Source organism: Lissotriton vulgaris, chromosome 8 (genome assembly GCF_964263255.1).
Source record: "Lissotriton vulgaris chromosome 8, aLisVul1.2, whole genome shotgun sequence".
NCBI classification, from domain to species: domain Eukaryota; kingdom Metazoa; phylum Chordata; class Amphibia; order Caudata; family Salamandridae; genus Lissotriton; species Lissotriton vulgaris.
The window spans coordinates 187,377,002-187,404,891 of NC_141696.1; the positions used below are offsets into that span (position 1 = coordinate 187,377,002).

General features: G+C 44.9%; 1 protein-coding gene across 2 annotated transcripts in view; it reads right to left on the reverse strand.

Annotated features, from left to right (window-relative positions):
- Window positions 1-10,125: 10,125 nt before the first annotated feature.
- RAB30 (RAB30, member RAS oncogene family) overlaps window positions 10,126-27,890 on the reverse strand; it is a 166,916-nt gene continuing 149,151 nt past the window's right edge. For both annotated transcript variants that reach the window (XM_086933914.1, XM_086933913.1), the window contains 2 exons: window positions 21,058-21,241; window positions 10,126-12,962 (listed from right to left, as the gene is read on the reverse strand). In XM_086933914.1, the coding sequence (XP_086790040.1) occupies window positions 12,712-12,962; window positions 21,058-21,241 (435 nt within the window). In that variant the 3' untranslated portion in view covers window positions 10,126-12,711. The remainder of the gene's footprint in view (window positions 12,963-21,057; window positions 21,242-27,890) is intronic.

Below are 27,890 nucleotides of genomic sequence, written 5' to 3' on the forward strand. Positions count from 1 at the left end.
TCCGAATCCGAGACTGCTGACGCCGTGCAGAGTCCCCGGGAGCTTCCAAGATGTTCTGGAGCCGACGGGGAGAGGTGCATGGTGTGCTGAAACAACACGAGCCATATGCGCGCCCTTACCACTTTACACTGCAATCAGGGACCTAGACAGTAAAACAGATAATCAGCAATTCGAAGTGCATTTCTTCTAGATTTACAAAAAACGCCCGTCTTTTTTAGAAGCTAACAAATATATAAGTCACAAATTATCTCTAAGTGGCTAAATATTTTAAGTGACTGTTAAACTGGGATATGCTTAACTATTTTCTGGTGGTCAAAATTCGCCTCATAATGCCGTGACAGTGATTAATCATAGTGACTCACTGAATAAAAGGTTCAAAACCTCGCTCAGAACGTGAAGTAGAAATAAGTTCACGGATCTATGTGGCTCAAACATGCAAACAGTACATCTGTTTGTCGCCACAAATATGGTGCAGGGCAGGCAGGCCAGGAGGTAAGGAAAACAAACATCTGTAAAACATTACAAAGCAGTCCCGGGCATGTTAAAAGATTTGGCGCGTCTCTGCGGAGTAAAAGTTGTACCACGCCCCTTTTAAAGACTGTCCTGTCTTATGCCTGGCTATTTGCGGCACAGATCTCCTTTCAAAAGTCAGCCAAATATTCTGCAAGGTCGCCGCACAAACACAGCACCCAATGTTGGCTACACTATACAACCCCAAAAGTCTGGAAGTGCCCTTGCACAACTGCCAACCAATTCCTAGTTTGCTTACAACGACATGTTACTTCGCAGACTCAAGAAGAATTAGTTTCATTTAGTAGCCAATATGGACACTCCTATATACAGTTATTGACACAGTTGTACAGCACCCAAAATATATATTACTGATAAAACTAGGTGCAGCTACACCTCCACTGTGGAATACGGTAATCCGATGTATATGCTAGGTGCAGCTACACATTTTTCTGCACATTAAAAATAAAAGTTTACATGAAAACCATGAGTCTTTGGAATGGGGAACATCCAAGTGACACTGTGTAAAAGAGAGCACTTGACACACACTACATGTAAAAGGTTTGATTTTGAAGTTTTGCATAGCGCTTGAAACAAATTCACTTATGCAGCTAAGAAGTTAAAATCCATATTTATTCTTTTGAATGTTCGGGTCAACACAGCGAATTTCTGCTATATCAGAGCACAGTGAGCACAAAAACAGTGAGACGGTACTGAAGGTTTGACAAAAGGTAACTATGTGCTTTGATTAGAATAACCAGTCTACTGACATTCCTGCAAAGCATCTACTCTGGGTAAAAGATTGCGGGCACAGCTCGGCATGTAGAGCCGGTTAAATGCAAACAGCAAAAAAAAACAAGACGGAGGAAAGGCAGAGAAGGGGAGGGGGGAGGAGAAATGCAACACAGTGTGAAGCAGTAGGGGCCTTTGAAGTGAAGCTAAGCTTCACTTCAAAGGTGTGGGAGGAGTGCTGCTACGGCCTGGGGGAAGCTGGCTGGGGAGGGGGAGGAGAAATGCAAGTTTATGGCCCAAAAGCGCGTACCTGTGGCCACGTGAACTCGAAGAAAACCGCACGAACGAAACCCTTGGTTTCACGAGCATTTTGAGCACTTGAATTCTCGCTCCGCTCAATGCGCTTGCGCCTATTGATAGGTCGCAAGACCTAAAAAACAGCCATTATTTTAAGTGGTATCAATTTAAAGTGCAGAAAAATGTTCCATATCATGAACATTTTTGCAGAACGCTTTTTGTTCAAACCATACTATCTGGTTCTATTGACATTAGGCTTAAAGTCAAGAGAGCTGGGTGTGAGGGTATCTGGTAACAATGCACAAGTTGTTTAGCCCCCAGTAGGTCACGATGATCAGAAGTAGCTCTCACTACAGAAAACATTGGAGACCCCTGGCTTAAATAATTGAGTAATGTGTGAATATTTTAGGATGGAGAAACTAAGCCAGCTTCAGAACCACTTTGAAGACAGGATTGATGGAAGAATTGTTGACTGTGGAAAGAAGCATGTAACTGAAAATAAGCTTGGCGGAGCACAGTGGTGTTTTTGTGAAACTGAAGAATCATGAGATTTGTTCATACTAGCAAAAAATAGGTTAAGTAGTGTATGTTTAGTGTCTGTAGCAATTTATCTGAACTGTGTCCACGTGTAATGAAAGGGCCCTCAGGCCTGTTTACAGTTTAGTCTATATTTTGGCTGTCTCTGGTGAGCCTAGCCTAGAAAAAAATCTGACAAAACAGGTTTTATTTTGTTTTTTAATTGTGGACCTTCAAAGTGTCAACAAAGTCATGTGGGTAGATTAACAACCGCTGCTGAGTATCAATGATTCGATTACATTATTTGGTTGTGCTGATTGCCTGTCTCAAACCACCTGATTGTGAAAGCTAATCACATTAAGTAACTGCTTTTGTCCCCCCTGATGGGGCACTGCAGTTGTGCCACACGTGCTCAGCTTTGGCTGCATCCAATTTTTTTGGTCGAGGAAAGAGAAGTTTTATCTTCAAAATGAAAGAAGTGAATATTTGTAAACATTACTAAGATTGGAGTCAAGCTCAATCCATGGTTAGTACAATGTTTTTTAAGAAATTCACCTCCTCATGCTAGGAAGATGTTTGGACTCCTTTTTAGCGGGCGAGCTAATTCTTCAAAATATTTGCAACATTTTGCAAACAACAGCGTGCTTCTGGAAAAAAAACTTGTTAGTATGGTCTAATAATTGCCACATGTGATTTGAGTACATTGTGAAAGACAAAGTACACGCTCCATCTGCTCATCTATTTCTTTTGGCAAAAGTATATTGCGTGACTTTTTCCGCAAGCATGTGTGGATTGGGGGCGTTAGCACAAGTTCATGCGGATCAGAGGTTCAGGTTAGTGTTTCCTTTGTGGAAACGGAGATGTGGCAAGACAGAATTTTGTAATTTAAAAAGGGATGGCCTGTGTGTAGAGTTTGGGGAAATTCCAAACATTTTTTGGAGGAAAACCCTTTTGTGGTGGGGTAGAACTTTAACCCTTACTGTACATTTTCATGTTTTAAATTGGTTTAGATAAAAGTAGGTAGTATCAATCCCCTAAAGTACATGTAGGCAAGTATAGATTTACTGTTCTTAACTCCACATCTATGTACCATTAAGATCCCTAAGTTGTCAATATAATGTCAACTTTACCAAACATACTCAACATGATATTTGGTATTGTGTTTCGGGTACAATCTTTTTGCTGGACAGTAGTAAATCAACTGTATATTGGTACCATAGTGCAGGCAGGCAAAAAGGAACAACACATCTTTCAAGAGAAAAGGGTCCAGCCAACTACATCTACAGGGCGAACTCCCCTCCCCCCGGACCACATGAGATGAGCCCTCTCCAACAGCACACTCAAGGAGGGCCTACATTGTAATTAAATATGCACTCATTCTGGATTTGGATCCAGGCTCTACAGACCTCAGAAAACCTGGAATGTCTTCCCTCAATGCGTCACTGTCATGCTCACCAAAGAGACTGACACCCTTTCACTGGCAGTTCCTGCTTAATACCCATCAACACCGTTTTTCAGGCTGTAGTGTAGGGGTCAAATCTGGTACATTCTCCCTCAGCATCCGCTCCACTTAGGAGGGAAACCACCATCACTACGCCAACAGCCTGTCCACTGACTTGTGGAAGTGTTTGTATGCAACTATTAGAACTTCCTGTTCTTATCTCACTTCCGATTCAGCAGCTCATAGAAACTCAATAATACGCCCCAATAGAGAACGCTGTGGGATACCTGCTGGAACACCCAACGCTCTAAGGTGGTGCTTCTCTTCAAATTGTCTAATATCTCAAACCTTTTGTCCACCTTCATCAGGGCGACAAGTGCATTCTATTTAAATTACGCCAGCTTGGTCAAACCTTCAGCTGCCTTGATCACATGACAGACTAACCTCCTTATAGCAGCCCCAGCTTCTTGGAGTCTTCTCCACTATCATCACTTTGCTAGTTAAGTCCTCCAACTTCCGCTCTATACCTTGCACAGCCGCCTCAGTAGTAGCAGTTCTTTCATGGCAGTCTTAGTATAGAGATTTCCTCGAGGTATCTAGTGTCAGGTCTGCTGGGTCTCCATGGCATGCTGATGCAAGTGAAGTATTGGTTGGAAAGTTTACATTAAGTTTCACTGTTTGAAAAACAGACTTACAACTTGAATAATACTTTAGGACAAATTGTTTCATTTGGAGCGATGTGCAAGCATATCTCTGTCAAGTTCTAGAAGCTTGTATGTTCGAATTTGGAGACCAGTAGAGCGGTTCATCTCTCGCCTTGCTTAGCACCCAATTGTTGAACTGTATAAAACATACATGATAATTATGAAATTATTGTAAACAGGTGTAGCTGTACTGTACCTGCCTGTACAATTTTGCTTACTGTCAGACATAGGTGGCCACCATAAGTACTCAAACATTTGAACTGTGGTGCCAGAGGGAGATCAGACCTGATGGGTAAAGGGAGGTAACAGAGATAACTGTTGACTCAGAAGCCTCCAAATTACAGTCCCTTGAGGCTCTCTAGTGTACCCTTCATTGTATGCCTGGTCAGATAGTTCACCAGCATCTGTAAGTAATCAAGGAATTGGCAGGACAGGGGCTCAGTCGGGATCCACTAATGCTACCCTGGCCATTTTCGAGAACCGGTTAGTCCAACCCTTACTGTACATTGTTAAGAAAAAAAATCTGAAAATCAACTGCACAGTTGGTTCGTCTGTCGATAAAGTTTTTAGAATATAATTTCATAGGTCTAAGAATCCCTAAAGAAATTATGCAGGGGCACCAATCACCAATCAAAACTACTAATGGACGAAGTGGACGCAATACATAAGGCTGAGGATAAAAAATATTGGATTGCAGAGATTGATGTTTGCTTCATAAGTATGACTAGTACAGATTGTGTTGATTGGTTTAAGGCTGTTGAGGGTGACAGTGTTGTGTAAAGTGATGCATTTTATAGTAAATAGTTGGCTTGATGAATGTTGGTTGGATTCAAATGTTCAGTTTTACTGGAAGGTTGCAGAAGAATTATCTGTGAAAAAATGGATTTTATTGAGAGGTTTATCCACCTGTGAAAGATATAAGTATTGCAGAGAGAGAATCCCCCACAACTACCCTGGCTGTCTTTCAGACAATTCGAGGCATATGGTAGCTACTCAGGCTACAAAATCAATTGGAGTAATTTGATACTGTGCCAACTATTTGGTGTTTTAGATTTGCTCCCCCTTCCCCACAGGCTGGCGATATATAGAAGGGGCTTTAAATACCTCGGTTTTTACATCACACCTATTAGGGAGATTGAACTGGCCCGTAACCTGGGGCGGGTGGTCCAGCAGTTTCAAGGGGATGTGGAGAGGTAGAGGGGAGTGCCTCAGGCGATCCTAGGGTGTGCCTCCATCTTAGAGATGATTACGCTCCCAAAGCTTATCTACGTCTTCCTGAACACTTACTACACCGTCACCGAGGAATTGTTCTCTACTTTTGATGGAGAATTGTGGCCTCTGTTGTGGAATAGAGGCCATCCCAAATTAGCGCTGCAGACTGCAATGTAACCTTATGATGGTGGGATAGCTCTCCCGGACATTACGGCATATTACTGCGCCACACACCGAATAGTAATTAACAACTAGATATATACACCCGTAGCCACCCAACATACTGGTTAGAGATGGTGTAGCTGAGGGCACGTCCACACACGCATTTCCTGTATGGAGGGAAAAGGGGCCAGGCAATTAATACCGGCGACATTGGTGGCACTGGCGGCATGGGCTAAGGCTACTAGATGCATCGGTGGGCACAAAGGGTGACTAGAGAGACCTGCCTCTGGGTGGAGGTGATGCAGCAGGAAGGGTTTCGAGGCCTTGGACATGATCGGGATCACTAAATGTGGGGACCTCCTCGAAGGAGGGGACTTCATGTCCTTCGCATCAGTGCAGAGGAAGTATCAGTTACATCTGAACCAGTACTTGCAATACTCACAGGTGAAGCATACGTGGCGGGAAGAGAAATTGGATGAGAATGAGATAACGGAGTATGTACTCTTAAAAGGCAGGCTGCTCATAGAGGAGCGTGGAAGGGGTGCCATGTCCATGATCTACAAGACCCTGAACAATAATATCCCAGACACCTTGCTTAAGCGAAGAGGTCACTGGGTATGAGATATGGGTGAGGTTGATGATACGGATTGGGACGCGGCCCTGATGCGCCCACGAAAGGTTGCAAATAGAACCAGGCGGAGGCTAATTCAACTCAAAATACTCCACAAGTTCTACTATGAGAAAATCAATGTCCCTGGAGTGTGTGAGGTGTAGGGCAGAGCGGGGGACATTCTTCCACACGTTGTGGGGCTGACCTGTGATTCAGGAATATTGGGAAGAAATAGTGTGTGAACTGCGCAATATCCTTGGGGTTGAAGATCCACTGGAGCCGAAATATGTTCTCTTGGGCATCCTGACGGACGTGGACATCCCACAGGCCATGCTTCTTTTCAGCAACTTGGGACTGTTGTTGGCAAAGAGGGACGTGGCCAGGTACTGGGAAGTGCTGGAGTCCCCACGCTAAGAGAATGGAGGACTGGGATGAATATGTACATTGCCGCAGAGAAGGTTACATGTAAGAGCAGAGGGTGCCCACAAAAGTTCCGTAAAGTCTGTGGCCCTTGGAGGGCATATTATGGGGTGGATCTTTTTGAGTATGAGACTGGGCAATGACTGTTATTTGTCATATATGCCTAGAGTGATGTTTGCTAAAGTATCTGATGTTTAGCTGAAACTTCTGATGTGTAATTGTATACTGAGCTGCTGTATTCTACATCCACCGTCCTATATGGTGGCTTATTACAGTTTAGGTTGCATCCCGCTAAGCTGTATATGAAAAGAAAACCAAATAAAAATATATATATATTTTTTTATTTTTATTAAAAAGTATTGCAGAGGAAGTTTGTGAGAGACATCTTGGCATGTCTATCTAAAATGAGACTGAGGGCAGACTTTTGGTGGTCGTCCATGTCACGAAAGATAGAGTGTACAGTAGAAATATGCTATATGCAATCTAAATGATAAGCAATTTGTTAAACTGATCTGCAACGGTACAATTTGTGGGATGCTTGGATAAAGTCAGGATTAGACTTTTGTATAGATGTTGGGGCCTATGGTTTGGAACACTCAGATTTTCCAACCCACCATTCCGAATAGCATTTAGCTGGCTTATCTTCTCTCTCCGCATCTTTACTATTTGTGCAGGCAACCAGGACCATGTATCAACACAAGAAGTGTGGAAAGCAGAACAAAAGGAAGTCAGGCACCCGGAGACAAGTCGTTCCTTTGGACTCCAACAGACAGGTCATCACTGTGGGAGGAGGTCCATCGGTTACAGAGCATCTTGATGAGCCCCACATCACTGCGGAAGGAGGCGTGCAACGAAGTAGAAGACCGGGTCAAGTAGATAGAAGGGACGCTACCGAAAGAATCCAATTGAGAGCGACAGACATTTAAGAGTGTGATGTTGGCTACCACAACAAACGAGACGCAAGAGAATAAGGCACTGTGTCCCCCACTGAGCAGACTGAAGAAAGTTTCCTAGCGCTATTGGGGATGTGAGCAAAGAGAGATATATTCGTATAGTGACATTTGTATTAGAAGAGGATATCGAATTGCTAATCCTAACAAAAAAACTAATGACAATCCTAATCCCAAAACATTATAAACACCAGCAGAATCTGAAAGATACTATCTTTACGTGTCATTTTAACAGGTGATCCTCACACCTACTCTACTTTGGCTTCAGGAGATCTGTCCTGTTGAATGCTTTATACATTTCTTACGCTGAATCTCTTAACGAAGAATGAAATCTGTCTTTGTCGAGCTTCTTTACATCACCCACAAGCTAATGTGTTACAGGAGAACAAGAGTTTAAATACAGAGGCATATGCAATGGGTCATGTGAACTAGACTTTCTGACAGTGGAACTCCTTACTCGTGACCCATTTGATTCAGGGCCACCTTCTCAAAAGAATCCTATTTGGGCTCATTTCAGGCGGGTCTTTCAACACTGCTGGAGTGTGCCTCACATTCTGAAAGAAAATTCCCAGCGCATCAGGGATATGCCTATTTTATTCCACAAACAACCCCGAATTGAGAGGTGCACTGCTAAAAAAAAATAAAAAAAAATTTTTTTAAAAATGCTGACCGGCCAGCTGTCAATGGATTTCTGCCTTAAGTTCCCCTGCTATTTCAGCATGAGTGCTTTTGTCTAATATTGCCTGCCTTATCGCTGGGTAACTTTGGATAAAGCGGTTCTGGTACTGCTGGCCTGCGGATGCCCTTCTACGGTCTAAATCACTCTTTAAGTGCATTAAGAATGTGGGAGCACATTGCGCAATGGTACAAAAACATGTTTAGCGTCGGAGTCTGGGTTCATTTCAAAGACACTGCATTTGTATGCAAAGAAGTAACTAAGTTATGGGACCTTGAGCACATGGTGAAGGCGAAAGGCTATTCTGAAGGTTTTAGGTGGACGCTGGGGGAATGAAAAATATGACGAAACTAGTGGGGGATTAAAGAGAACATACAAGTGAGCACCTTAACTCGGGACACCAGCAGACCATGAACACAATGATGTGGCGGCAAGTCATTGCCCAAAAACACGCATAGCATCTGTATGTTTCGGACCAGATTATAATATTCAGTTCTGTTTCAGGATGAAATTTTGAATGCTTGTGGGGAGGACAGGTAGAATCCTAGCAGGTATTTCTTCCCTGGTATGTTTTGTTTTACATCAAACCGATCGAGGTTTTCTTTGTCTTAGCATTCCACTGTTGACCAGATTGTGTTGTTGCCTAGTGTATTGCATCAATTGGAGTACTGCAGATTTGCTAAAACGAAATTAAATCGGGTGATATTAGTAGTTAATGCTCATTTAATAGAAAACATGGCAAAAGCATATTTATTAGAACAATTGACTGTGATTTAAAGCAAAATAACTAGGTACAATACACGGTGGTACCCGCGACAGTACACCCAGGACTGACGGCGCTATTTACTCAACACAATCATGTTTGTACTAGCCCTTCATCCCACTATCCTTCTCTTCATTTAGACTCGTGGGGCAACCTAGTAAAGATGGGAAAATAAAAAAAAAGAGTTTCAGACACAATAAACAGTGGAGTAGTGTGGCTCACTGGTTAGAGGAGGCAGACCTGGAAGCAGAGTTCAGCCCGGGACCAGGGTTCAATTCCCGGCTCGGCGGGGTCTTGAGTCCTAAAATGTCCATGGACTCAACAATTCTCGCTCCGGTGCCTACTCGATTCACGGGTTCACACTCTGCGACTCTGGGCAATAGCTTGCTTAATCTCCACAACGGCCCCTCGCGGCGGGATGCCTGGCTTTCACCTTGCAGATACCCTGCCGGGGTTATCTCTCAGGGGAATACCAGGATGGGTTCCCTAAGCAAGCGCTTAGAGACCGGTTGGTGATTTGCGCTATATAAATACCTGTACATTTACATTTACATAAACTCAGCATCAGGAATGGGGTTTACGTCCAACTACGAACTCTTGCCAATAGTTTGGGAAGCAAGCCATGTGGCTGCCAAGCAGATCACAGTGAGTATAGTCTTCGTTTGGTAATCCACTAATGTTACCATGGTCCTAGCAGAACAGACATGACGCGCCGCATGAGAAATGCTCCACAAATCAAGGGATGTGGTGGTAGTGAACCCCTCTGGGATGTCCACCATCAATAGGGTTCAGAGACCCCCAGCTGAAGAATCAACTGTGTTTAATGATGGCAGCTTCTCAAGAGCTCATGTTCTCCTGTCATCACTGATACTGTATCCTCCTAGTTGACGCGTCAACCTCTAGAGAGATGAAGCCCACTGCCTGAGCCTTCCACAAGCTAGTAAGAACCTGCATTGCTGGAGGAAGGCCTTTTGAGTCAAGCAGCCAGAGCTGGCAACTGAGACGAGTGACAAAGGCAAGCGTGTCCTAGCGATTCCCTGGGTAATGTGAATAAAAGATGCAGGTTTCAACATTTTTCACCATCAACATTTCACATTTTTTTGGAACAAGAAATTCTTCATCACAAGTTTAATTAAAATGTCAGACTTGGGCTTCACTTTATTTTACAATTGCTGCAATTCTTCATTACAAATTGAAAAAAACAACATCAGAAACTGCGTCAGGACACTGTGAATAAACATTCAATATCTCATAAAGATAGCCTGCGTATGCAAATATTCTCAGCAAAACATGTAGGAACGGTTTGGTAAATGTTTTTGCTGCTGTTATTTGTGCCTGTGAGTAAAAGCCCTAGTGATTAAAACGTGTACTTTACATTTGCAACGTTTGTAAAAACAGAAATCCTTTAATGACTAGCTCATGCTCGAAGGATGTAGAGAAGGCTGGTGTACTGGCAAAGAGCGCGTACAATTTAAAAAATAAACTCAGGTCTAAATATTCATACTGTTAAATTTTGCTTTCATTTCACTTTAAGAGTGAGTCTCCATTCCCTGGAGTTTCTGCATGTACATTTATCTAATCAACTTTCATATCTGATATACTAAGAAAAGTGTCTACCATCCCTTATGGGATGGGGACGAATAGGTCTTGCAAAAACAAACAAAAAAAACTATATAAAGAGTATGGTGCACTACGGGTTACTGCAGGTGGTCATATTGTTACCCAATTCTCTTTAAAATGTGCCTTTATTAAATAAGTAGGAATCCACTGCATAGTAATGGAAGAATGCTTTAGGTCATTGGTAATGTCTTGACCTTCTCCATCAACTTGCCACTGGTAATTGGAGGACGATACGCTTAGACCTCATGATGAGTTGCATGGAGAAGAAAAGCAAGGCAAACAAAGACTGACTGTACATATTCTATGGACCTTGAATTGTAGATGCTTAAGAAAAAAACAAGTAAACAATTGTAACCAATAAAACAGTGGTTGCAATTAAATTTAGAACTTTTTGGAAATTAAATCTGAATCTAGCTTATCCTTGAATCTTTTAGAACAGCTCTCATTCACCAACTTCATTGACCAATTCAGGGAAATCAAAATCCTCAGACACAATGGTCCTTAGAATTATGCAAATACAAGAATCTGTAAATTATGGATCCAACGCAGGGCTAACTTCAAAAATTCAGTACCTTGCAATGTGTACGTCCGTTTTATTCTAAGGCAGTTCTGTTTGTATTCCAACATAAAAGCCTAGCAGCTGGCTCATTATTCCAAGGAATGCTAAGTTACTATGGAATTACATTTCAAACGGCTATAACGCAACCTAGAAAAAGCAACAAAGTGAAAAAGGCAGTACATTATTTTACCCAACAATGGTGTTTGATTCAATATCCTCAATTGTTTTCATAGTGCGAGGGGTACATTCATCAGGCCTCAGATCATGGCACAGGAGGGTGCAATATGGTCAAACACAAAGACAATTCCACTTCTGGTTCACATCAAATATTCTCCAGGCAAACACTGGCACATACTCAAATCCCCAGCCTGCAATACAATGCATGAAATGAAGTCATGTCTGCCAGTTCGAACACTTCATAACGGGTACAGAGTAGCAAAATACCTTCTGTAGAGCGTCACTCAAAAACACTGGTAGAGACTACGCCCATGATGACCGACATGTATATCCATAGATCAAACAATGTCCATTGGTTGCCATTTCACCTGACAAATACACATACAAATTAATAACTTAAAAATGTTACCAGATGCCAGGATGTCTCCAATAAAGAGACTGGCAATGGCAAGCATTCATACCTCAAATCTTGTAGGCACTGCTTCTAAAACTGTGCTCTCCTTTAAACACTGCATGAAACAGATATAAAAGCACAGCTTTTTGGTCCTATCTGGTTATCCAATACTTTCCCAGAGCATTTAGGCCAACATGACTTTATGGAAAAGCGGGGGTTAATCAGGAATGAACAGGCCACGCTCCGTTCTTTTTTTTATATTTAAAGGGAAACACAAGCTTTTCTGACCACTAATCAGTTGACCTCACCTAAGAACTAACAGCTTGCACAAAAGGGATAACTATAGAAAAAGAGGTAATGAAATCTCAGGGATTGTGATTATTTTTACTCTCCGCGCTACAATGCACAAAAAGTGATGTAAAAGTACTGTAACGGAGTTTGGTCTGCGCAATGTTCAGATGCACGGATAGCACCAAGGGGCGTAAAGGGGCCGCTGGGCCGCTACTGTCTGAAATGCTGCCACTTCTAAAACCCCTTTTCTGTAAAAGGGCCTGGATACACTGGCATACCACTATTTCAGGTATAAACAAAGAGTCCTGCAGAAGGTACTAGTGTCAGTCTACTGACCTTCTGCTGTGCCAAAGGAAATCTGTATCCTTCTGGGGCAACAAAGGCCTTTTGAACTTGCTTGTGAGGCAACAAGCTGTAAACTTTGCATTTCACTGAGCAATTTGTGCATTTGTGTTCTAACCAACTTCCGACTGCAAAAAAGATGAAACCATATTTAATTCGGTTAAGCTGACTTGCAGAAGAAGCCATCAACCTGCCATGCTTAAGCTCAGGAAATTGACTCGCCTATAAGCCAGAAGGCCCAAAAAAATACAGGAATTGCTCCCATTGAGAAAATCTCAGCATAAACCTTTAGCCCACTTTGGGCTATCATTTTTTGTTTCTCTTTCTTCAGTCCGTTAGTTTAAATTACAGCAGTTCAAGTAGCTGATGGTGGTTCCTTCCCCTGGAAGAGGCGACGCCTCATTGTTCACAAGCGCGTTCTGTCGTGCCTCGCTGATTAGGCGGCATGCTAAGTCCAGAAAGAGTTTTTCCACATTGTCAGACTCTTTGGCGGAGGTTTCCAGATAGAACATGTTGTGGGCCTCTGCGAATTCGTGTGCTCTCTGCTGGGAGACTTCTCGGTTTTGCGCCAAGTCTATCTTGTTGCCTGCAACAACACAAAATATTCCTGGTAAGGTTTATAGAATACGCTTTCTTTTATTTTCCATAAATACTCACAAGTAACAGAGATAAGGTACCTAGAGGAAACCTCGCTATGGCATGCACTTTATAAATGTTACAATAATTATAATAATAATAAAGATAATAGTAAAAGTAGAATAAAAAGGCTTGGTGTGGTTCAAAACAGGGAGTTTGCATCTCTCCTCAAAGTTGAGTTACAACTAGGTATTACTATTATACAATTTATGAATTGTGAGGGTTTCTGAGGATCTTTTACCAGGGCTTGAGCTGAGCTGTTTATTGTTTGCTATGGTGCAAACAACCAGCGATTAACTACAATATATTTGCTCTTCTACCATGATTCATTAAGAAGGAACATGCTTAAATCTGAAATCTTCAGAGATATAAAACTTAAGACCATTCATAAGTCCCAGATTTACAACTGTGCTTGCTAGTTTTAGAATTTATGGATGCGAAGAACAATTTACTTACCTTCGGTAACGCTATTTCTGGTGTATACTCTTATAACCGCAGGCATCTCAACTTTAGAACAGAAACCACAGCAGTACCTCCCAAAGGCATAGGGTCTAGGGAGTGGACTCAGACCAAAACGTCCTGCGGAACTGAGCAGGTGAATTGACTCTCCTGACAGACTTAACTGTCAAGGCACTAGTGTTTTGCGACAGTATGCAGTGACCATCATATCACAGCCATTGCAGATGTCCAGAACAGGCACCCATCTTGTCAAAGACGTTGCAGTCGCCTTGGCCTTAGTGGAAAGGGTTCACAGGCAGTGGTGCTGGAACTATTTCCAGAGTGGTGGGGCTGTCATCAATGTTACATCACTGAAATCATAGGGACTTTGCAAAACTCGAGCGCCACACAAGGAACAAGTGCCCCAAATGAGTCACGCCCAGTCTTCAAGAGAGTGGTGAGGGTGTAGTATGCAGCTGAAGGTGAATTCTGGAGCACACTATTGCAAACATATTATTAAAGCATAGTGAGGTAGCGCATTGAATAACACGTTTTCCATTGAAATGGCCACTAACTTTGCACATAGTGTTACTGAAAAAACTATATAGCGCACAAACAAAAGGGTTCGAGCGAATAGTTGTCATTTGCGCAACACCAAGTAAAGTGTCTTGATCGGTTTTGATCCTATTTAAGTCCTTGTTTCCATCGTACACCAGAATTACAAAGAAATACGTACTGTGTGCTTTCCTATCTGGATTTAAATTTTGTTCTGTGTTAAGAAAAATAGAGTCCTAAAGCCTTTCCTTTTCGCACAGCACGATGGCCACATAGTCCACTTTATAAAATGCTCTCACTTTGCCATCAGAGAAAGAAAAGTAAAAAAAAAAAAACTCTGTGTTAAAAGAACCATCAGCAATTTGTAAGAAGGCATAGCCTGGCATTTGACCTCTTTCTTTAATCACATAGCAAATGTGACAAGATCAAAACAAAATTTAAAGGCACCTTTATTGCTCATTCACCTTTGGGACTCCTGCACGGTCATTTAGAGGGTGCTGCATCACCCCTACTGTCAGCGTCTATACCCACAGGCCTTCAATTGGCTGCTTCCTGGCAAGTGCACAGCAAATTTTGATGCAGAGGACAAGCCACTTTGACAGGGCCACTTTTCCACCGCCTCACCTTTCTTTGCAGCAGAAAACCCCAACTGACCATCCACACAATGAACCTTGTGCAGTAGATTTAAAAGCTCAGCGCCCACTTCGGGTCGAGGCGATGTAGTCTCTTCCTCGATTGAAAGATTGGCCAACGTGGAGGAGTAACAACCTTTGGTAGAAAGCTGTCCAGGTCCAATTTGACTGGAAATAATGTGATGTAGGGCAGTTGCAAAGAAAGGACCTGCAGTTCACTCATGCGGCTCATCAATGTAATCGCAATGAAGAAGATGGTTTTAAGCAACAAAAGCCTTAAGGAACAGCTGTGATTAGGCTTTAAGTGCACATGAAAAATGTAAAATACATCACAAAATGACTCCATCATCACAGCCAGCTACCCAGACGTCTGGAAACACGCCACCACAGTACTCCCCCTCCTCAAGGAACTTTCTCCGGAGCAGAAGGCACTAGCTAACTACTGGTCTATTCTCCTGCTACCATATGCAGCAAAAGTAATGGAATAAATTATAAACGCCTAGTATTGTATTGTATTGTATTGTAACTAGATTTATAATGCGCACAGCTATCCACATGGAGTTTCCCGGCACAGCAGAAAGGTAGTAGTGGAAGGGTCAGGCAATCATCAATGAGGAAAAAGCAAGGTTTTAAGCTTTTTACGAAATTTCGTAAGGAAAGGCTCGAGTTTTAGTGGGGCAGGAAGAGAATTCCACAGTTTAGGGGCAAGACAAGAGAAAGAACGACCGCCCATTCTTGCCAGTTTGAAGCGTGAAATCGAAAAATTCCCTTGAGACGAGGATCTTCGAAGGCGGGGAGGAGAGTAAGGTTGGACAAGAGACTGGAGGTAGGCTGGGGCTAGCCCCTGCTTGATCTTATGCATGAAGCAGAGGGCCTTAAACTTGATTCTGCTTTCTATGCGGAGCCAGTGCAGATCCTTAAGATAAGGGGGGATGGGGGATCTCCAGTCACTCACCTACCAGCCCACAACCTCCTCCACAGCACTTAATCCGGATTCAGGCCCAACCATAGTACAGAGACCACTCTCATCGCAGCTACAGATGATATCCGGATGATCATGGACATAGGTGACACCGCAGCCCTCATTCTACTGGATCTGTCTGCAGCCTTCGAAACAGTCTCCCACACCTTCCTTATCCAATGACTGCATGAAGCCGGCATCCAACGTCCCACACTTCGCTGAATTTGCTCCTTTCTGACAGACGGCACCCAGTTTGTCAGAATGGCCCTCTTTACCTCAGATGAAGTCAACCTCATCTGTGAAGTTCCGAAAGGATCCTCACTCAGCCCCACTATGATCAACGCCAACATGATCCCACTCGCCAGCATCACCCATACCCAAGGAATCAATGTCATATCCTATGCGGATGACACCCATCTCATACTCTCCCTCCTATAAGAAGCCAAACACCCACACTAATTTCTTCACCACCATGCCCGAATCCGCCAGATGGATGAAAATCAACTGCCTTAAGCTCAACAAAGACAAGACGGAAATAGTAATCTTTGGCAAAAACACCTCGCTCTGAGACTCCAACTTGTGGCCTTTCAACTGTGAAAGCACTTGTCACCTGTAATAAGAAAATTATAGCCACTCTTCTGAGCTTATGGCTGGCAGTGACGCTTTTGGTCACCTTGGTATCTTACACAGGATAATACATAGGACACCGGTTATCCAACCTCAAATGGGATTTGTGGTGCATTAAACCTTGTTACTTAGGTAAGATGGGTAGTTTGGCGCTACTGTGGCTCATCTAGGCCTCCATTTTACTGGGTTCTCCAAATTTCTGGCTCTTTGGGGTGGTGGAGGATGTGGTCTGTGCCAGGGGACCCCTTTATGGGCCAGTTGCCCACAGCCCATCGCTCCAACATGTACTAGAGGTACTTCTTGGGAGTATGTGGGGAGGACTTTCTTCTAGCATGCTGAAATCTGGGTTTTTGCATCTAACCTGGACCTTTGCCCCATGTCCTGGGAAAGCTTTAGTTTTTGAGTCATGATTCGTTGGGAAGTCAATTTTTTCAGGGCCTCGGATGAAGGTTCAGCGATGCCATGGTCACCCAGTGATGCATCTTAGCTATGAGTTCACTCGAATTTGATAAACTTGCATGGGAGGGATTGATGGACAGGAATGAAACGGTCCACTCACTCTGTATTGGGGTGATAAAGATATTGTGCAGCTTTGTAATGGGGGATTTGTAGTTATAAATGCTAAAAATGTTCTTTACGTTCATGGTATGTGTTTTGTTCCTATGCTAGATGCATTTTGATTATGGAAAGGCTTGTTAATAGATGCAGCCTGAAGTTTTTCTCTTTCTAAAAAACAATTTCAGATTTCTCTGACTCAGTCTCTCCACTGTGTGTGAAAGTGGGAAATGACGGACAAAATGTATATGTTGGTAACCAGAAGGCACTTGCCGGGTCCACTTCATATTGCAACATCCTTATGATGTACGATAGAGGACACTTTATCCCATAGATCATTCATAGTGGGTAAAAGGTGACCGTTCCTTCAAAATGATCCCTCTAGGTACTCTGAGAGGTGCACGCAAACTCACAGTGTTGACCCTTCCTCTGTTTGTGTTCTGTGAGTAGTTGTGTCTTTTTTTTTACTCCAGCGCTAAATGTTAAATGCCGTATACTTGTAAAGCGCACAGCTGCCCCAGCAAAGGGGCGTCCCGGCGCTGTATACCGCTGGGGAACCCATCCTGGCTTTCCCTGTGAGATGATAGCTCCTGGGCACCCCCAAGGTGAGACCAGGCATCCCCGGTGTTGAAGGAGCCATTGTGAAGATTAAGCAAGCTATTGCCCAGAGTTGCTGAGTGGGATCCATGGTTGGAGTAGGCACCGAGGGAAGAATTATAGAGTCCGCTGACCATGGCCCCAAGACCCTGCCGCGTCGGGAATCGAACCCTGGTCCCGGGCTGACCTCTGCTTCCGGGTCTGCCGCCTCTAACCAGTGAGCCACACCACTCTACAGTGGCTAAGAAGCTGTGTGTATGTGTTCTCTACAAAAATAACACAGCACAGTAACAAGACTTGCCGGTGGGGTCTCTGAGACAATTCTAGTTACATCTTAAGCAAAACAATGTTAAAGTGCGAAGAACACCAGAAAATTTGTTTTGGCTTTGGGAAAAACCTAACGAACCCACCATGTATAACAAGCATTAGAAATGCAATAGGTCTCGCAGCATTAGAGTTAGTGCTTTTAGAATTGTTTATGGGTTTTTTTGTAAATCTTTAGCATGAGGTTGAGGGTGAGTGAGGGTGAGGGGTTGAGGGTGAGTGAGGGTGAGTGAGGGGTTGAGGGTGAGGGTGAGTGAGGGTGAGTGAGGGGTTGAGGGTGAGTGAGGGGTTGAGGGTGAGTGAGGGTGAGTGAGGCGTTGAGGGTGAGTGAGGGTGAGGGGTTGAGGGTGAGTGAGGGTGAGGGGTTGAGGGTGGGTGAGGGGTTGAGGGTGGGTGAGGGGTTGAGGGTGAGTGAGGGGTTGAGGGTGAGTGAGGGTGAGTGAGGGGTTGAGGGTGAGTGAGGGTGAGGGGTTGAGGGTGGGTGAGGGGTTGAGGGTGGGTGAGGGTGAGGGGTTGAGGGTGAGTGAGTGTGAGTGAGGGTGAGTGAGGGTGAGTGAGGGGTTGAGGGTGAGTGAGGGTGAGTGAGGGGTTGAGGGTGAGTGAGGGTGAGTGAGGGGTTGAGGGTGAGTGAGGGGTTGAGGGTGAGTGAGGGTGAGGGGTTGAGGGTGGGTGAGGGGTTGAGGGTGAGTGAGGGTGAGTGAGGGGTTGAGGGTGAGTGAGGGTGAGGGGTTGAGGGTGAGTGAGGGTGAGGGGTTGAGGGTGGGTGAGGGGTTGAGGGTGGGTGAGGGGTTGAGGGTGGGTGAGGGTGAGTGAGGGTGAGTGAGGGGTTGAGGGTGAGGGTGAGTGAGGGTGAGGGTGAGTGAGGGGTTGAGGGTGAGTGAGGGTGAGTGAGGGGTTGAGGGTGAGTGAGGGTGAGTGAGGGGTTGAGGGTGAGTGAGGGTGAGGGGTTGAGGGTGGGTGAGGAGTTGAGGGTGAGTGAGGGTGAGTGAGGGGTTGAGGGTGAGTGAGGGGTTGAGGGTGAGTGAGGGTGAGGGGTTGAGGGTGGGTGAGGGGTTGAGGGTGGGTGAGGGTGAGGGGTTGAGGGTGAGTGAGGGTGAGGGTGAGTGAGGGTGAGTGAGGGGTTGAGGGTGAGTGAGGGTGAGTGAGGGGTTGAGGGTGAGTGAGGGTGAGTGAGGGGTTGAGGGTGAGTGAGGGTGAGGGGTTGAGGGTGGGTGAGGGGTTGAGGGTGGGTGAGGGTGAGGGGTTGAGGGTGAGTGAGTGTGAGTGAGGGTGAGTGAGGGTGAGTGAGGGTGAGTGAGGGGTTGAGGGTGAGTGAGGGTGAGTGAGGGGTTGAGGGTGAATGAGGGTGAGTGAGGGGTTGAGGGTGAGTGAGGGTGAGTGAGGGGTTGAGGGTGAGTGAGGGTGAGGGGTTGAGGGTGGGTGAGGGGCTGAGGGTGGGTGAGGGTGAGGGGTTGAGGGTGAGTGAGGGTGAGGGTGAGTGAGGGTGAGTGAGGGGTTGAGGGTGAGGGTGAGTGAGGGTGAGGGTGAGTGAGGGTGAGTGAGGGTGAGTGAGGGTGAGTGAGGGGTTGAGGGTGAGTGAGGGTGAGTGAGGGGTTGAGGGTGAGTGAGGGTGAGTGAGGGGTTGAGGGTGAGTGAGGGTGAGTGAGGGGTTGAGGGTGAGTGAGGGTGAGGGGTTGAGGGTGGGTGAGGGGTTGAGGGTGGGTGAGGGTGAGGGAGTGAGGGTGAGTGAGGGTGAGTGAGGGGTTGAGGGTGAGTGAGGGTGAGGGTGAGTGAGGGTGAGTGAGGGTGAGGGTGAGTGAGGGTGAGTGAGGGTGAGGGTGAGTGAGGGTGAGTGAGGGTGGGTGAGGGTGGGTGAGGGTGAGTGTGGGTGAGTGTGGGTGAGGGATTGAGGGTGAGGGGTTGAGGTTCTGTCATCAGACTTTGACCCAGAGCAGGAGTCAGAAATGCAGAAAACAAAGAAAGCAAAAATGGCAAACCCTGCACGATTGAGATCGTCACAGGAGTGGAAGGAAGAGGCGTGAGGTAGAATCCAGAGTAAGCAGCCTTGGTATTAAGCAGCGATCTCTTAAGAAAAACTTTTGGAGTTACACTTTCAATTTTTATAATCGAATTAAGCACTGGGGTTAGATAGATGTGTGTGTGGGCCGAAGGGCGTTATGTTGCGATGGCCTTGCATGACGTGCAGATAAATCAGTTGTGTTTAATCATCTGTGGGCTGTCTGACGTGTTCTGGCGTTTGTTTGATGTTGGGCTGCTGATGTGTCACATGGGCGGGCAGGCCAGTGTCTCACAGTGGATTCTGCTTGTATATCCGGGTTTTCCTTTGTGTTGTTGGGGGTGGCTTTACATGGCACTGGGAGGTGTTTGCATTGAGCGGCTGCCTGGACGGACAAAAGGTGGTGCTTAGCGGGACAACGAATGCTGCCTTCTCTTTTGTTTTGGTGCTGTCATGTATGATGGTGTCCGCCTGAAATGACGTTGTTAGGGACGTGTGTACAGCATCGGTGAATCGACTACCATGGTTGAAGATCTGGAAGGCTTTCCTTCTCTGACGCTGGTTCTGGTCTCTGTGGCGGCTCCCTGTCCCTCGGAGCGAAACAAACAAGGCATCTTTGTGCTTTTTCCCTTGACCCAGTAAGCGCAGCACGGCTTATTATGGCGGACTTAAATGGCGCTCTGGATTGAGGTATTGAGAGCAGAGGGGGAGGGGCGGGGGGACCTTATGCAAGATCCGGATTCGTTGTAGGTGCAATTGGCGTTGGAAGCAGAAAGGAAAGATTGTTGATGCCTTCTGGTTAAGGGCCCCATCAGGATGTGTTTGGGTGGTGAACATGGAGGAAGTGCCGCCCGAGCATGAATACGTGTTACTGGGTATTCTGTTTACCACTGTGCCATGCCGTTCTCAGGCGGGGGAGGGCGGGTTTGGAATGACGAGCTCGCGAGGCGGTGTTGGCGGGGAGGGGGCGGAGCGGGGGAGAGGGTGTGTGTGAACCGAGACGGAGGGGAGAGAGGGGAGGGGGAGGAGAAAGAGAAATGCGACACGGCGGGAGGGGGCGGAGCGGGGGAGAGGGTGTGTGTGTGTTGTTAGGAGACGGACGTGCACGCGCCCGTGACTTTTAAGGTCAATGCGCATGCGCATAAGCTTAATGCGCATGCGCATTGACCTTAAAACTCACGGGCACTGCAAGGAATCGCCACGATTCCTTGCAGTGCAGATAAAGTGTGGATAACTCGCAATAGTCTCGCTTTGCTCGATGCGCATGCGCATCGACAACAGGCGAGACCTAAAAAACGTACTCTTAGACAGTTTTGTTGTATTTTCGTTTTAGTGTTACACACAAAGCATCAACACTTACCTACTAACACAGTGACGACCTGGTGGCTGGCATATTGTTCGATTTCTTTTAGCCATTCAGGCAGACATCGAAAGGATTCCTCACAGCTTATGTCGTAGGTCAGTATTAGCGCATTGGCGCTGCGGTAGTAACTCTGCGTGATGGATCGGAACCGCTCTTGCCCCGCCGTGTCCCAAATCTGCAGCTACAGACGCACAATAGGGTGGTGGAGAAAAGGCATTATTATCTGAGACTTGTGAACAAATTCTTATGAGCAAACAACATTCTACAGTACACGTCATAGCTATAGTTTCAAAAGAAGTGTATCCTTTTCTAGCCAGATGGGAAAAAGATTTATTTTTTGTTTAACTTTGGATTTCTGGGCTGTTAGTTGGTTGTTTAGCACTTTTGATTATATTCTGCTGTTTTGAAATGAACCCACTACATTTTTGAATCGCTGCTGCCGGTTTCCTTGGTAGCTTTGACCATTCAACGAGCTTTAACTGAAAGAAAATCCAGCATCAGTCGGGAGGGGATTGCTTTCTGCTAATTCAGCTGTTATTACAAAAGCATTTAAAGGCAAATAAATATTGTAACAGGACTGTGAATTTTGTAAGGAAACGCGCACACAGGAAATAATAAATTATAATGAAGAAGCAAAAAAGTGAAAGGCAAATTAATGATGCTGAAAAAAATATATTCTCGTATTAAGGTGAGACTTACATTTGTATTTTGGTTATTTATAAATTACTAACGTTCACCTCAAAGTATCATGGCACTATCAATAACATGTTCTAACTCAGAACTATAGCTTGAGCTATTGAGAGGTTAAAACCACGTTTTCAGGACATTCCTGAACTTTAACAAGCCAGTTTCCATCTCAAGAGAAAGGGGCAATTTATTCCACAAAATGACAGCAGCGACAGTGAAGGTCACACCAGCCATTCTAACATATCTGAATTTTTAGGAGACTATTTACCAATACCTTGAGAGAGGTAGGAGTTTCTGGGTGCGACTAGCTTTTGTGCACCTAACACTCTCGAACTGAATTCACTGATGGATTGGAAGCCGGAGAGAGTTCTACTTGTACGTATTGCTATGCAGTGCCACCATCTTTTGGAAAATACCGTGGGGACAAATTAGCATACGTAATGACGTCAAAAGCAGGAACGTCACAGACAACGACACCCCACATGTAAACGGTCACACATAAAAGGTGAAACTAACTTATCACAGTCAGCTGTAATTTTTAAAACTCAAACGTATGATTTCATGCACCGATGTGCACCTGAGCTAAGAAATCACTAAAAGTGACAAAACAGTATGGCACTTGGCAAATGCTTTTTGTAAAGTGCTTTATACAATAAATAACATGTGTTTGGTGTATTTTCAAGGCTGGGCGTTGACAGCGCAGCCATCAAATGGACCTATTGCTAACAATATGCACAGGGTGGGCTTTGGGTCCACCTCTTACCATCATTCTTTCTTTGACCTGACTTTTTCAGCCAGTGGCCTGAGACTTTGTCAATCAAGACTTGGCCCAGTGGCATATACATCTCAGCTAATGCTAGTTGTTGGAGTGTATCCTTCCACCCCACTCCACAGCCTGCACTGAAGTTCCTGAGAGTTCTAACCATGGAGTCCCACTCTGCAACTCTGGGCAATAGCTTGCTTAATCTCCACAACGGCCCCCACAACGCTAAGGATGCTTGGCCTTCACCCTGGGGGGGCCCAGGAGTGGACGCCTCACAGGGAAAGCCAGGACGGGTTCCACAGCGGTATTCGTACAAGCGCCTTGAGACCCTTGCGGGTGAGTAGTGCGCTATACAAGTATCAATTTACATTACATTACATTACTACTGTACAACTTATAGTCTTATCTGTTCCCTCCTGCTGGCTCCCTCCCATGTGTTTTGCACCAATATGCTAACACAGCATCTTAAATTATGATGATTTGTATAGCATGCATATCCCCTTCCGGTGTTGTGACACCTAAGGGGAGGAGTTGCCCTTATTGGGTCGTATTGAAATAGCCAGACTTTTAGGTTTTTCCAAAATTCTACGCTGGAGGCTCTAATGCGTAACAGGAGGTTGCACCAGTCTTTATGAGCCAGGTAGTAAAAGAAGCGAGCCCAGTTCTGGCTCTTCAGAAGCAGGGGACGTGGGAGAGCTTGAGGTTGGCTGAGCGGAGGTGTCTCACCAGGGTTTGGAACTGGATGCGGCTGTTCAGGCATGCGGGTCATTGCTTGGGTAATGCTCTTTAGGTGTGAGTTAAGTACGACAAGGGTGTATTCGTGTATGGGGAGCCAGGGGAGGTATTCGAAGTGATTGGATGAGTGTGGTGCAGTGGGAGTTTGGGAGCTGCGTTCTGAATTACCTGGAGTCACTTGGCGAGTTGTGCAGTGATTATGACGTAGACTGTATTTCCACAGTCCGTTCTACAGGTGAGCAGGGCTTGGATGTCAGATCTTTGAGTGTACAGTGGGAGACATCTAAAAACTTTCGAGGAATTTGTGGATGAAGAAGCAGTTGGAGGCAATAGTGTTGACCTGGTTAAACACCAAGGTTTGAATTTCAATAACAGTCCCTAGGTTCTTTGCCGACGTTGATCGGGTTGGTGTTGATCCTGCGGACCAAAGGGAGGTTTCTTTTCCGAAGATGTCCACTTCCATTTTGTTGCAGATGAGATTCACGCAGTTGGTCCGCATCCAGTTTGAGACTTCAGACATGCAGTTATGTTATGTTAAATAATATTTATAAAGCGCACGTACGCCCTTGGGCTTCATGGCGCTGAGGTACGGGAACATAACTAAGAAAGGAAAAATAGACAGCCAAATTAGGAATAAACATTATTTGAAGGCCTGTCTAAAAAGCCAAGTTTTAAAGAGATGTCTAAAAGTGAGAATGTCAGGGCTCTGTCAGTAGGTGAACATCATCTGGGTGTTGGAGGAGTCATTGGAGAGGGAGACAATGTTCTGTTCTGTCGTCGGTATAGGAGATGTTAAGTGCGTGGCTACGGCTCCTGACGGGTCAGGCCATGTAGACACTGAAGAGTGTAGGGCTGAGCGAGTAGCCTAGAGGGAAGCTGCAGATCAAATTGAAGGAAGAGCACAGGGCCAGGCTGACAGTTTGAGTGTGTGCAGTTAGGAAGAAGCTGGTCCAACCGAGTGTGGATCCATGTATTCCAATGACATATAGGCATGGATGAGAATGGAGTAGGAGATGGTATTATAAAAAGCGGCTAAGAGGTTGTGAAGGAAGAGTGATAGTGTGTCCCAGTTATCCACGATTAAACTAAATTCATCTGTAGCTGCAAAGAGGGTGGTCTCTGTCTCATGGTTTAGTATGAATCTTGATTAAGAAGGGTGCAGGAGGGGGTTTGCTTTAAGAGGGTCAGCCAATCAGGCAAGAATTTGGCCAGATAGAGAAGGAGAGAAAAGGGTCTAGAGTTTGCCAATAACTTCAGGCCCAAAGGGTTTTATTCAGGAGATGTAAGATAGTGGCATGTTTCTGGGAGTCAGGGAGGGTGGCTGTGGTGAGTCATTGAGGACTGGCGTGAGGGCGGTGAAGATGGGATGGAGTCATTTGATGAAGATGAAGTGGGGGGGTCACAGATCCATGGGGAGGAGGGGAGGGCTGCTTACAGAACACATGGTGGAGGTTTCTAGGTGGGTGAGGGAAGGCCACATGTCAGCGTGGTTTTTGGAGTGTACCTCTCATCGGACTGAAAGGTGGCGCCAGTGGAGGGGTCCAGTTAGGGTGTAAAGTTGTTGTATATGGTGGTGAACTTGTTGCTGAAGTATTGGAAGAGTTGAATTCAGAGTGCCTGTAATAGGGTGGTGATAGTGGAGCTAGCGGTGGGGGATGTAAATTCCTACACTATGGCAAAGAGTTCTTTAGATTTATTGGAGCTATTTTCAATTAGTTTGGGGATTCCAGGTCCCTTCGTAGTCTTGAGTAGTTGGTGGGAAATCTGGAGAGCTTACTTGCATGCCTCTCTATTGTTATCACAATTGTTTCCAACAGCGTTTCAGCAAACTGCTGTAGCACTTCCAGAGTCGAGTTCTTCCATTTTCCATGTTCTTCTCTGTGGCTTGGTCCAAGCGGTGTGGGTGATTTTGAGCGGACTTCCTCAGGGGTCTTGTTCCAAATTGCACCGAAAGACTTGTTGAGAGCGATGTTGTGTTGGCTTGATAGGTGAACTTTACTATGATTTGTCTGATACTTTATTAGTGGAGTCTGGGTCTGGGCTCAAAATTGGACCTTACTGTGGGCTAAAGTCCTGGCTGCTATGTTCCAGTTACAAATGGGCAAATTACTACACTCACAAAAGCTACCACTTAACAAGGGTCTCCTCCTAGTAGAGTTTTTAATACTGACGTTTCAGGATGTCAAGAGCCTTGCTTACCAGTTCTAGTGGCTACCGCTGAGCCAGGAACAGGTGTCCAGGGAGGACACAGTTCAGTGTCAGAGTCCACTTATCTGGTCTGTTACTATTCCAATGGGGCCAGATGTAGTAGTACATCAACACCCATTGTGACGTCAATGGGACAGAGGGGGGCGAGATTACTAAACTTTAGGGTCGATATCCTAATAGTAGTCCAGTTTTCCCCTATATTAGCGGATTTAGGAAAGGGGAGGGGGGTGGGATGATAAAGTGTTTAGTTTAGCTCCTGATATTCCCCAAAACACTTGTGCTCAGAATAAGTTCTATCAAATATAATTTGGTGTATAATGCTATGTTGACTTTTGTCTTCCTATTCTGGGTATCTTGGTTTGCTAGGTGTGGGTGGTGACAATGCTCAGGTGTTTCAGTTCTCCATACAGGCACCAATAGCAATAAACAGTGCACCTTGCAAAACGGTCTCTATGCTCGGTCCCTATCTGCAACCATTTTGCCATTGAATCTAGCCTGAGAGATGAGCCACACTCATTCATTTTCTTATTCACTAGGATGGGCTTCCGCAAAAAACATCCCTATGGGATTAGTCTTTATGACAGTCCATTGATTGAGGCTGCTTCTCCCTGTCAGGCTTAGTCACTCTAAGACAATCCCACCCTCACCCTCCACTCTAAATTACAAACAGAAATCGTACATTCCAAAGGGTCTTAGTAGAACCTCAGGGCTTTGCTGGGCTGAGGTCTCATAGAGAAGACAGTGATTTAGATGTTCTTATTTAAGTAAAGTTCCAACGACCAATGAGAATATGTATGACCAAATCCCTTAGTAAAACAATGTGTAAAACAACGCAAGTTCATAAGCAGAAACATCTTGGAGCTCACTGATCTTCCTTTTACATGCAATGGTTACCAGGCGTGAGAAATATCATTGAGCAGACTGACATTTGTATGAGATTCACATGTGTACATAGATCGATGTGGTATAACGGCTAGAGCGGTCGACCTCGGAGGTGGGGAACCGGGTTGGAGTCTCGGCAGGGATGCTCAACATCCTGTGATTCTGGGCAAATCGCGTAATCTCCCCGGTGCCTAACAAAATGAATGTACGCAGCTGGTGCTCATGTAAAGCCCTCAAATACCTTCGGGACAGGTTTGTGCTATATAAAACTAAAATATATATATATATATATATATATATATATATATATATATATATATATATATATATATGTCAAACAATGGTTGTTTGCCTGCAGCACTGGGGAGCGAGAACTGAAAAAAGGAACTGAAAATAGATGCTACAGAAAATACGACGCCCTTAAGTACCATGAATGGGAAACGCGGCATACACGCCACACCTAAATATGTTTTGAAGTCTAAACCCTCATTAGGAAGCACAGCCAGTTACACTATGACTGTACCCCAAGTTTCACGTTATGGGGCTGATCAGTGAGCGAATCTGCTGTTTCTAGGCTTTGCTTCTGCAGACAGAAAAGCACACAATGTCCTGCAGCACCCCACACCGTTCTGCCAGATGGCTCGCCTCTCGTGTCACGAACAGGGACGGGAGAGCACCATTCTGTATGCATGACACGAACCACACAGAATAGTCAAACCTCAGAAATAAATGATGTAACATAACAAACAGAGCCAAGGAAAAACAGGTTTGCAGGTGTTTTGCATAAGAAAAAAAACTAACAAACCAACTAGTGTTTGATTTAGACCTAACAAAATGAGGTCTCAGGGACAGCTATAGATTCACTATTTAACTCTACGTCTATGTACCATGGCGATATATAGATCTCAAAAATAAGATATTAGCCGGTCAGTAAGTAGAGATTTTCTTTGCATCTATGTAGGTATGTATATTTCTGGCCAAGGTACAATGATGTGGCGCTAGGCAGAGTTAGGTAAAGAAAATCTTTACTTACCGGCTGATATTTCATTTTTGATATTTTGCCTCGATGTTGTGTCCCATCGATATTCTAGTGTCAATAGTCACGGTGCACACTCTAGAAGAGCTATGAGGCCACTGCAGGTGGCGAATAGTGCTTAACAAATGGCCATAAATAGTGCCAAATATCTACAATAATACAAAATGTCCCTTTGTCAACACCAGAATAGTATGGAAGCGGAACAATTCTTAAACAAATAGGATATGAGATTCTTCCATAAATTGCTCGTTATTATAAAGTAAAAGAAAAACATCTGCTTCATAGGTTCACAATAGGTCTCTTGCAGTTAGGCCTGAAGGTGTGAAAGGACGCTGCACAGTGCATATCGTGTGAAAAGACGAACAGGGTCAAATACAATTTATCTACCTTGTGCAAAGATAAGACAACAGAAGGCTTAATGAGGAAGAACAACTTCTAAGGGAGCTTACCTTAATGCACAAGTGACAATGTCTAATAGTCGGGTCTGGAATATAGCAAGTGAACTGTAATACGTAGAAC